Source organism: Scyliorhinus torazame, chromosome 1, assembly GCF_047496885.1.
Source record: "Scyliorhinus torazame isolate Kashiwa2021f chromosome 1, sScyTor2.1, whole genome shotgun sequence".
Lineage (NCBI taxonomy): Eukaryota > Metazoa > Chordata > Chondrichthyes > Carcharhiniformes > Scyliorhinidae > Scyliorhinus > Scyliorhinus torazame.
In genome coordinates, this window is record NC_092707.1 from 322,240,915 (window position 1) to 322,253,448 (window position 12,534).

At 45.0% G+C, this 12,534-nt stretch overlaps 1 protein-coding gene across 32 annotated transcripts in view; it reads left to right on the top strand.

Annotated features, from left to right (window-relative positions):
• nrxn1a (neurexin 1a) overlaps positions 1 to 12,534 on the top strand; it is a 2,579,010-nt gene that overhangs the window by 1,517,505 nt on the left and 1,048,971 nt on the right. For all 32 annotated transcript variants that reach the window (XM_072507900.1, XM_072507883.1, XM_072507882.1 and 29 more), the window contains one exon: positions 6,379 to 6,552. In XM_072507900.1, coding sequence (XP_072364001.1) covers positions 6,379 to 6,552 — 174 coding nt within the window. The remainder of the gene's footprint in view (positions 1 to 6,378; positions 6,553 to 12,534) is intronic.

Here is a 12,534-nt window from a genome sequence, read left to right on the forward strand (position 1 = left end):
CATTCTCCCTGTGTCTGCGTGGGTTTCCTCCGGGTGCTCCAGTTTCCTCCCACAAGTCCACAAAGACGTGCTTGTTCAGTGCAGGCGCGAAATGTGGCGACAAGGGACCTTTCACAGTAATTTCATTACAGTGTTAATGTAAGCCTACTTGTGACAATAAAGATTATTATATTATAAAAATGACAAGCAGGAGGGCCAGGGAGCAGAGCAACAAGCAAGAGGGTCCGAGCGGGAGGTGGTGAGCAGGAGTGTCCGGATAGATGGTGAGCTGGAGGACGGAAGCAGCGAAAGAGTGGGTAAAATGAAACAGTACTGTAAAATATTAAGAGGGAGTGTTTTGGACCAGTTAGGTTCAAAGTGCTATAAAAACTACAAGTCAGGAACTTATCCCACCCTTATTTCATGTTTTCTTGTCGGAAATTTATTTTTGTTTAGAAACACATTAGAAGTGCTAAACAATTTGCTTTTATATATATCTGACCCGATACTTACGATTGGAGACAGCATGGGGCTACTAAAAATGTTCGGAACCGTCTCAGGCTATAAGGTAAATTTTGGAAAAAGTGAGTTCTTTTCAATCTCAACACCGAGAGAAGGACAGAGTATGGAGTATGTGCCATTTCGATCTTTATCATGTCATGGAAGATATGCCATTTCGATCTTTAGATACTTGGGCATACAAGTAGCTCAAGACTGGGCCCAGATCCATAAATGAAATTTTACAAGCCTAACAGCAAGGGCTAAGGAAGACTTACAGAGGTGGGATAGTTTGCCCCTGTCGCTTGAGGGTCGAGTGCAAGTAGTAAGAATGAATGTTCTGCCACGGTTTTTGTTTTTATTTTAATATCTCCCAATCCTTTTATCTAAAGCTTTTTTCATGGGGAAGGAAATATAGATCTCTTCATTTATATTGGCTGGGAATCTTCCTAGGATTCGGAAATCGTTGCTTCAGAGGGAGCGACAATTGGACGGCCTAATCCTGCCGAATCTTAGGCACTATTAATGGGTGGTGAACACTGAGAATGTTTGGCGCTAGGGTACGGAACCAGATATGGTGTGGGTGCAGATGGAGGATGGGGCAAGTAAAGGGCCAGGGCTATAGACGCTGGCTACAGCACTACTACTGTTGGCGCTGTGGAAAGACTCAAAGATCCCAGTTGTGGTGTCAACACTGAAGATGGGGAAGCAGTTTTGCAAACATTTTGTGTTAGGGGCAGGGTCGAAACTAATGCCAGTCCGAGAAAACTATCTGTTTAAACTTGCAAGAATAGACACTGGGTTTCATCACTGGGAGGAAAAAGGTGTGATCACGTTGAAAGGCTTGTTTTTGGGAGGTCGTTTTGCAACATTTATAGAATTGAGGGGGAAATATGAGCTCCCAAAGAGGGAAGCCATTAGATATACACATATATTAGGGCGGCATGTGGCACAGTGGTTAGCACTGGGACTGCAGCGCTGAGGACCTGGGTTTGAATCCTGGCCCTAGGTCACTGTTCGTGTGGAGTTTGCACATACTCCCCGTGGAAGCAGGATCAGAATCTCTGGGTAGGTGAAGGCCAAATGGGAGGAGGAATTGAGGGAGACTTTGGAGGAAGGGCTTTGGTATGAAATTTTACAGAGGGTAAATGCATTGATCTTATGAGCGAGGTTGACATTAAAACAATTGGAGGTAGTTCATAGAGCATGGATGAGGTTGAGAATGAGTCGCCTGTTTGAAGGGGTTGAGGACATTTGTGACAGATGCGGGAGGGGACTGACTAATCAAGTACACATTTTTTTTGTTGTGCCTAAAACTGAGGAGGTTCTGGTACACCTGTCGACATTGTTACAGTTGGACCTAGAACCCAGTCCCCTGGGAGCCATGTTTGAGGTGTCGGACTTGCCGGAGCCCCAGACGTGCGTGGTCAGATGTCGAAGCCTTTGCCTCACTGGTGGCGAGGAGGTGGATCCTATTGAGTTGGAGGTCAGTTTCTCCACTCCATGCCTCAATATGGCTGGTAAATCTAATGGCGTTTCTTAGCCTAGAGAAGGTTAAATTTAGTTTAAGAGATAATGAGGATGTGTTTCATAAAAAATGGCATCCTATCATAACTCACTTTGAAGAATTAACCTCAGTCAGCAGCTAAAAGGGAGAGGGGTTGTTAGTTCGTTGATGAATTGTTTAGGGTTGAGGAAGGGATTGTTAAATGTTAGTTAAATATGTGTAATGTAAATTATGTGAACAAAAAGTGTGAATAAAAATATTTATCAAAAAAGAGTGCTAAATGAGGGACAGCTGTAGACACAGTGGAGGGGGATCAGATATCTTTAAAATATTGTACTATTTCAGTTTGATTAACTTCCATCAAAGTTATCCATGTAGAAAAAGGTCCAAAGTACTGCACAGAGAAGAAAACACATGGCAAACCTCACTGCAAAAATTGCAAGAGGGAGCTAAAAGTACAATAGAAAAATGAGGTTTTGTTGAGATTGTAAAGTTAGAGAGACAAGTAGAAGGGTGAAATGAGTTCCAATGATTACAGTCAGTCTACCATCATCGCGAATGCATAGGAGGCCAGAGGTGATTTGTGGATGATACTAAAATAGGTGGGAAATCAGGCAGTGAAGAGGAGATAAAGATTTTACAGGTGGATATAGATAGGCTAAGAGATTGGGCCAAAATTTGGCAGATGGAATTTAATGTAAATAAGTGTGAGGTTATCCACTTTGGCCAAAAAAATAGAAAAGCAAATTATTACCTAAATGGAAAGCAGATTCAAGGTGTGTTTGAGCAGAGGGGTCTGGGAATCTTTGTACATGAATCGTAGAAAGTCTGTATGCAGGTAAAGTATGTAATTAAAAAGGCAAATGGAATGTTAGCGTTTATTGCAAAAGGACTGGAGAATAACGATAGAGAAGTGTTCTTGCATGTTTTACAGGGTATTGTGGACTATTGTGTCCAGTATGGTCTCCTTATTTGAGGAAGGATGTGGTGGCTTTGGAGGCAGTTCAGAGGAGGTTCACTAGATTGATACCGGGGATGAAAAGGTTGACGTATGAGGAGAGATTGAACAGTTTGGGCTTATACTTGCTGGAGTTTAGAAGGGTGAGGGGAACTGATTGAGGTATATAAAATACTAAAAGGGATTGATAAAGTAAACTTAGACCAAATATTCCCCCTTGTGGGCAATCTGGAATGAGAGGTCATGGTTATAGGTTGAGAAACAGTAGATGTAGAACTAAGATAAGGATGGTGAATTTGTGCTGTCCCATAGTTCGGTGGAATCTCAGTCATTCACTGGTTTCAAGAAGAGAGACCCCTCATCAGTCACCCCTACCTGGAAGCTAAAAAACAGTCCCGGCAGAAACAATGAAAAAGATCTCTGCCTTTGTACTCACCTGTCCCTTTCTTCCGCTGTCCAGAAAACAGCATCTGTAGAAAGCCAAAACCACATCATAAGATCCTCTTATCTGCGATTTCTGCTTTAAAAAAAGCAGGATTTGGGCAACAGGTGGGAGATGTATTTGAGACCAGGAAGAGATCAGCCATGATCTAATTGAATGGCGGAGCAGGCTCAAAGGGCTGAATCTCTTACTTCTGCACCAAATTCCTATGTTTGTTCGTCTGTAAGGTAGGAGAAGATTCACTAAATAGGAATGAGTGACAATGGGTCCAATTGCCATCCCTTTTTGCCTTCCACCATCATTCCATTTGGCATTTAGTGTCTCCGCCCTTCCACCTTATCACAGATCTTCCATTTTACTCTTTCCTCCCCACACCCTTCCCTTTCTACGTACACGCATAAAATCTGTTATATCTCTAACATTTTCCAGTCAGGTCGTCAACCTGAAGAAACATTGGGCTGGACTCTCAACTGCCTTCCGGCAGTAGTAGAGTTCCAGGGAATCGCATGTTTGGGGAAAAAATGGGATTGGAGCCTCGATCCATTTGTGTTTCTCCAGTTCCCCGCTTGTGGCGGCATGAAGGTTCACACGATGCAAATGGGTCAAAATGACTCATTTACATCTTATTAATGGGCTAAGCATCTAGCTATGATTGGCAGGTCCTGAGCACATCAAAATAAGTTTAGTGCTTTCTGTTAAGAAAAAGAGGAAGCAAAAGCACTTAAACTCATAGATGTTTATAAATACTGCAGTTAAGTCCAAAGCAGGCTACTTGAGATGAATTTATACATGAAGGGAAATGAAAATAAACAATCCAGACATCTGGTTGCCTGGAAGCTGTCAATTACAGCCTACTAAAAGCTATTTCTCTAAAAGTGAATAGAAGCTTTGCAGATGATACAATCTGAGGGGTTAAAAGCCTTGTGATGTGGTTTTGGCTTTCTATGAACTCACAGATGCTGTTTTCTGGAGATCTGTCTGAGGCAGCGGAAGTAAGGGATAGGTGAGTCCAAAAGCAGAGTTTTTTTCACTGTTCTGCCTGGACTGTTCTTTAGCTTCCAAGTAGGGGTGACTGATGAGGGGTCTCTCTTATTGGGCTGGTTTAGCATAGGGCTAAATAGCTGGCTTTTAAAGCAGACCCAGGCAGGCCAGCAGCGCGGGTTCAATTTCCATACCAGCCTCCCTGAACAGGCGCCGGAATGTGGCGCCTAGGGACTTTTCTCAATAACTTCATTTAAAGCCTACTTGTGACAATAAGTGATTTTAATTTTTCATTTCATCTCTGATATCGGGGGTGGGGGTGGATCTGCTGGGGATTTCTAATGTGAGTGGAGTTTCTAATATGGAGGAGTTTCTGATATGGGGGGTTTCTGGTGGGAATCGCTGGTGGGGGGGTCTGGTGAGGGGTCTCTGATGGAGGGCGGAAGGATTATCTTTTTTTGAGGAAACTCCGGAGTAAACGGCAGCATTTTTACGCTGGCGTGTGGGAATAGACTCATTTTGGTAGAATCCAGCCCCAGGTCCTGTGTCCATGTTTGAACCAAGGCTGTAATAAGGTCAGGAGCTAAATTACCCTTCTAGAACCCAAACTGAGTGTCAGGGATTAGGTTATTGCTGAGGAAGTACAGCTAAATAGCACTGTCGATTACATTTTCCAGTACTGATGATCAGGAGTAGACTGATAATCCAGGTCGAATTTGTCCTGCTTTTTGTCGACAGGACATACTGGGCAATTTTGCACATAGCTCGATAGGTATCAGTGCTGTGGCTGTACTGGAACAGTTTTGCAAGGGTTGCAGGTAGTTCTGGAGCACAAGTCTTCAGTACCATTGCTGGAATGTTGTCAGGGTCCACAGCCTTTGCAATATCCAGAAACATTTTAACACATCGAGTGGTTAGGGTTTGGAATACACTGCCTCCAATTCTGGTAGAGGCAGGGTTAATTGAAGCATTCTAAAGCAAATTACAAAAATGAAGAACGTGTAGGATTCAGGTAAGAAGGTGAGGGATTGGTACTAGGTGAGTTGCTCATTCAGAGAGCCCAGTGCAGACACGATGGGCCATACGGCCTCCTTCTGCACTGTAACAATTCTGTGATTATGCGATCCAGTACACTTTTTTGATATCACATGAAGTGTATTGAATTGGCTGGAAACTGATATCTGTGTTGTTGGTGGGATCAGGAGGAAGCTGAGATTGAAGCTGAAATCTCTGCGACCTGATATTCTTCAACAGCACAACTGTCACGCAGACTCTCAGTGCTATTTTCAGTTTATTTTGTGTGCCTGGAAAGCAACTTTTAAAACTGCAAGAGAAGGTGACCAACCTGCGTGAGAAAAATGCAGGTGGTGAATTGCCAAATTTAGAGTTGGGTTAGTAAGTTTGCATCCAGGATCCCATCCCTGCCATGTTCTTATAGCAGCATGACATCACTAGAAAGGAAGTGTGCCATGTGATCCAATCTTTATTTTATTTTTGCCTTAGAGCAGAGCACAAAACCCTGTTGGTGATGTCTTCAAGCTATTTACTTTTGTATAAATATTCGGTTGGTGTTACCCAGCAACCCACCGTGTGTTTCGCGACAGCAGGAGGCGGCCCACCATTGCTCTGCGAAGGGAATTTACAGTTGCGCCATTGTCACCAGGGATTCCCATTGAATGCACCCTTCACTGCCAGGAAACCTGCGGCAGGGGTGCACTGTCTGGAGGACCAGAAGATCCCACCAATGTGAATGGCTGGAAAGCCTCACCCATTATTTTGTGCCTATTCTAAATAATATTCTGAATAAATTAACCCACTATGTGTTTACACAATCACTTATGAGCAATTGGTGCTTTTGTACCATTAAAACAGTCGAACAGATGTGATGCTAATGCTGTGCGTATAACATAAAAATGTAAATATTCCATTACCAGAATTACTGTTTAATGAGCATATTAACATAATCATAAAGCTTATTGAGTTAATTATACTTATATTTTCTCTAATCCGTAGGAGACTTGTATATTGGAGGAATTGCCAAAGATATGTACAAAACATTACCAAAGCTGGTGGCATCAAGGGAGGGATTTCAAGGCTGCTTGGCTTCAGTAGACCTGAATGGACGACTTCCAGACTTAATTTCTGATGCTTTGTACTGCAATGGGCAGATTGAGCGGGACTGTGAAGGTATCTCTAATGCACTCACTCGAGAGACAAATCAGTCATCATCATTCTATAATGATACCTGGACATTTGTAATAATTACAGTGTCTTTTGCAACCTCATTTTATTTCTCAATATTATCCTGTTATGTTTAACCTTTGGAGTGCTGATACTTTTCCACATAAATGCCTCTGCTAACCGAATAAAGCCATATTTTCAGCACATATAAATAGCCATGAATTAGAAATTACTGTGAGTGATGTTACCTACCACTACCTTAGTGGAAGTATAAGTTCATTTAAAATAAATGGGTTAATACCTCTATGAAATAGTGATGAAAGGAAGTTTAACATGATTGTGTTAAGTCTTCACTCAATTACGTTAAACGCAGTAATTTTCAAGCTTGATGTTATGGCTGAGAGCTTTGTGATTATTATGCAGATGTATTTTCCTTTATTCTTTCAGGGAATGTGGCTATCATTGGCAAGGCTAGCATTTGTTGCCCATCCCTAATAGCTTTTGAGTTGAATGGCTTGCTGGACCATTCCAGAGAGAAGTTAAGAGTCAACCACATTGCTGTGGGCCTGGAATCACAGATGTGCCAGACCACATAAGGATGGAATATTTCCTTCTTTAATGGACATTAGTGAACTAGATAGACTTTTACAATAATCCATGATGGTTGTCATGGTCAACATTACTTTACATTCCAGCGGCGGGATTCTCCGACCCCCCGCCGGGGTGGATGACGCGCTAGTTGGCGGGCCCCCCCCCGGCGATTCTCCGGCCCGGATGGGCCGAAGTCCCGCTGCTGGAATGCCTGTCCCGCCGGCGTGGATTAAACCACCTTTCTTACCAGCGGGACAAGGCGGCGCGGGCGGGCTCCAGGGTCCTAGGGGGGGGCGCGGGGCGATCTGGTCCCGGGGGGTGCCCCCACGGTGGCCTGGCCCGCGATCGGGGCCCACCGATCCGTGGGCGGGCCTGTGCCGTGGGGCACTCTTTTCCTTCCGCCTTCGCCATGGTCTCCACCATGGCGGAGGCAGAAGAGACTCCCTCCACTGCGCATGCGCGGGGATGCCGTGAACGGCCGCTGACCCTCCCGGACATACGCCGCCCGGTAAAGTAATTTCCGCACCAGCTGGCGGGGCACCAAAGGCCTTCCCCGCCAGCTGGCGGGGCGGAAATCAGTCCGGCCCGGGCCTAGCCCCTCAAGGTTAGGGCTCGGCCTCTCAAGATGCGGAGGATTCCGCACCTTTCAGGCGGCGCGATGCCGGACTGATTCGCGCCGTTTTTGGCGCCTGTCGGCGGACATCACGCCGATTGCGGAGAATTCCGCCCCTGATTCCAGGAGTTCACATATGGAACATTTTACAAAGTAATTATTTTGTTGTTAAAGTGACATATTCTTCCAGTTGCCTACAATAAACATATTATCCTCCGAAGGAAGACTAAACTTCCTTTTATTTAGGTAGGAGTGGGCGAGAGTGGTGTTAGGGAGAGGGCGTGAGATGTTCTGTCCTCCATCCCTTTTTGCAACTATCAATTTTGCGAGATGAGTTGAGCAAAGTTTTATAATCAATCACGCTTGCAGGTATTATATTATGATAACATACAAATGAGGGAAACACAAAAGACAATGGGCTCGATTCTCCCTTTCACCGGCAGCGCACTCACACCCATGGATTTCCCAACAGCATGGGGCTGCCTACAATGGGAAACCCCATTGGCCGGCTGCCGGGAGGGAGATTCCCGCTTGAGGCAGGGGCGCGCTGCACCAGAAAACAGGTGCGGTGGGATGGAGAATCCCGACCACACATTTCTCAGCTGGACTAGTAATCCATGCATGGCTGGTGGTGAAATTTGAATTCAATAAAAATCTGGAATTAAAGTCTAAACATAAGAACAAATGAATTAGGAGCAGGAATAGGCCACCTGGCCCCTCGGGCTTGCTCAGCCATTCAATAAGATCATGGCTGATCTTTTTGTGGACTCAAAGTGACCATGAAATCTTTTTCCCCGAACGTCACCCAAGCACAACGCAATGCCATCCGCGCTCTCAAGACCAACTGCAGCATCGTCATCAAACCAGCAGACAAAGGAGGGGCCACTGTCATACTGAACAGAACGGACTACTGCAAAGAAGTGTACCGACAACTGAACAACCGAGAACACTACAGACAGTTACCCGCAGATCCGACCAAGGAACACATACGCCAACTTAACAGACTGATCAAGACCTTGGATCCAGATCTTCAGAGCACCCTACGTGCTCTCATCCCACGTACTCCCCGCATTGGAGATCTCTACTGCCTTCCGAAAATACACAAGGCCAACACACCAGGCCGTCCTATCGTTTCAGGCAATGGTACCCTGTGTGAGAACCTCTCTGGCTACATCGAGGGCATCTAGAAACCCATCGTACAAGGTACGCCCAGCTTCTGTCGCGACACGATGGACTTCCTACAGAAACTCAGCACCCATGGACCAGTTGAACTAGGAACATTCCTCGTCACAATGGACGTCTCGGCACTCTATACCAGCATCCCCCATGACGACGGCATTGCTGCAACAGCCTCAGTACTCAACACCGACAACTGCCAATCTCCAGACGCAATTCTGCAACTCATCCGCTTCATTCTGGATCACAACGTCTTCACCTTCGACAACAAGTTCTTCATCCAGACACACGGAACAGCCATGGGGATCAAATTCGCACCCCAATACGCCAACATCTTCATGCACAAGTTTGAACAAGACCTACTCACCGCACAGGACCTTCAACCGACGTTATACACCAGATACATCAATGACATTTTTTTCCTTTGGACCCACGGCGAAGAATCACTGAAACGACTACACGATGACATCAATAAGTTCCATCCAACCATCAGACTCACCATGGACTACTCTCCAAAATCAGTTGCATTCTTGGACACACTCGTCTCCATCAAGGACGGTCACCTCAGCACTTCGCTTTACCGCAAACCCACGGATAACCTAACGACGCTCCACTTCTCCAGCTTCCACCCTAAACACATCAAAGAAGCCATCCCCTATGGACAAGCTCTCCGTATGCATAGGATCTGCTCAGATGAGGAGGAGCATAACAGACATCTAGAGACGTTGAAAGATGCCCCCGTATGAACGGGATATGGCGCTCGACTCATCGATCGACAGTTCCAACGCGCCACAGCAAAAAACCGCACCGACCTCCTCAGAAGACAAACATGGGACACAACCAACAGAATACCCTTCGTCGTCCAGTACTTTCCCGGAGCGGAGAAACTACGACATCTTCTTCACAGCCTTCAACACGTCATCGATGAAGATGAACATCTTGCCAAGGTCATCCCCACACCCCCACTACTTGCCTTCAAACAACCGCGCAACCTCAAACAAACCATTGTTTGCAGCAAACTACCCAGCCTTCAGAACAGTGACCACGACACCACACAACCCTGCCATGGCAATCTCTGCAAGACGTGCCAGATCATCGACATGGATACCACCATTACACGTGAGAACACCACCCACCAGGTACGCGGTACATACTCGGGCGACTCGGCCAACGTTGTCTACCTCATACGCTGCAGGAAAGGATGTCCCGAAGCGTGGTACATTGGCGAGACCATGCAGATGCTGCGACAACGAATGAACGGACATCGTGCGACAATCACCAGGCAGGAATGTTCCCTTCCAGTCGGTGAACACTTCAGCAGTCAAGGGCATTCAGCTTCTGATCTCCGGGTAAGCGTTCTCCAAGGCGGCCTTCAGGACGCGCGACAACGCAGAATCGCCGAGCAGAAGCTTATAGCCAAGTTCCGCACACATGAGTGCGGCCTCAACCGGGACCTGGGATTCATGTCGCATTACATTCATCCCCCACCATCTGGCCTGCGAAATCCTACCAACTGTCCTGGCTTGACACAATTCACACCTCTTTAACCTGGGGTTACCCCATCTCTGGATCTGTGAAGATGTAATCACCTGCTAATGCTCGCATTCCAAGCATTGTCTAGCATCTTTGAATCTGTCTATATATATGTTTCTGGAGCAAACCTGTTGGACTTTAACCTGGTGTTGTAAAACTTCTTCATGAAATCTTTGGTTCGCCCTTTCGGGAAAGAAATCTGTCATCCTTACCTGGTCTGGCCTGCATGTGATTCCAGGTCCACAGCCATGTGGTTGACTCTTGAATGCCCTCCGGGATGGGCAATAAATGTTGGCCCAGCGAGCGACACACACATCCCATGAATGAATTTTTAAAAATGTTCTCCAATTTACCAAAACTGGCATTTTTAAAAAATGGGACACTTTTTCATGATATTTGATTACAAAGCTCTCATTTCATAAGACCATAAGACATAGGAGCGGAAGTAAGGCCATTCGGCCCATCGAGTCCACTCCACCATTCAATCATGGCTGATTTCAACTCCATTTACCCGCTCTCTCTCCATAGCCCTTAATTCCTCGAGAAATCAAGAATTTATCAAATTCTGTCTTAAAGACACTCAATGTCCCGGCCTCCACCGCCCTCTGTGGCAATGAATTCCACAGACCCACCACTCTCTGGCTGAAGAAATTTCTCCTCATCTCTGTTCTAAAGTGACTCCCTTTTATTCTCAGGCTGTGCCCCCGGGTCCTTGTCTCCCCTGCTACTGGAAACAACTTCCCTACGTCCACCCTATCTAAGCCATTCATTATCTTGTAAGTTTCTATTAGATCTCCCCTCAACCTCCTAAACTCCAATGAATATAATCCCAGGATCCTCAGACGTTCATCGTATGTTAGGCCGACCATTCCTCGGATCATCCGTGTGAATCTCCGCTGGACCCGCTCTAGTGCCAGTATGTCCTTCCTGAGGTGTGGGGCCCAAAATTGCTCACAGTATTCTAAATGGGGCCTAACTAATGCTTTATAAAGCTTCAGAAGTACATCCCTGCTTTTATATTCCAAGCCTCTTGAGATAAATGACAACATTGCATTTGCTTTCTTAATTACGGACTCAACCTGCAAGTTTACCTTTAGAGAATCCTGGACTAGGACTCCCAAGTCCCTTTGCACTTCAGCGTTATGAATTTTGTCACCGTTTAGAAAATAGTCCATGCCTCTATTCTTTTTTCCAAAGTGCAAGACCTCGCACTTGCCCACGTTGAATTTCATCAGCCATTTCTTGGACCACTCTCCTAAACTGTCTAAATCTTTCTGCAGCCTCCCCACCTCCTCCATACTACCTGCCCCTCCACCTATCATTCCACCTCCATTCATCAGGCTACAGACTATTTCTCTGGATTTATTAATGCTACGGAAAAGTGTGACAGAGATTTCCCCCTCCACACATCCCCAATGAAGTGTGCCCTACCTGGCTCTGGCATCTGCTTGGTAATTTAACATGCTCTGACCCTGAAAAGCAGGACAGAATCCAGGGCTAAAATAACAGGCAGAGCCTTCTCCCACTAAGCATAACCAGAAGAAATTTGAGGAATGTCAGTGAACCAATTATTTAGCATGCTGCTGAAAACCAAATTAAACTTCAAAATATAAACAGAAATATATAAACATTGGATTATATATTGAAAATATATTTGCATAGATGAATCACATTTCTGCACAAAATCAGGGCAGAAGCTCTACTATATAATTGAATGCCTTAGTTTCTTACTACGATATATCACAATCTAAAGGTTAAACACTGTTGTGATCATTGTATCATTGTATACATTATTTTGTAACCTTATTGATTTACATAACGGAAATGTTATGAAATCATAAAACGTTACATTTATGACTTTTGGTGTCCATTCTTTTTTATTGATATTATTTTTCATTATCCCCTGTTTGTGTTTTCTTATTCAGCCTCATTCCTGTTATCTTATTTTAAGATTGTACTTTGTGAAGCAGAATTGTTCCAATATGCATTTCTGTATCCAGCCATCTCTGAAGAGTTACAGCCAACAAAATTTGAATTTGCACAAAGCATTTAGACTACACATCTTATTATCCATT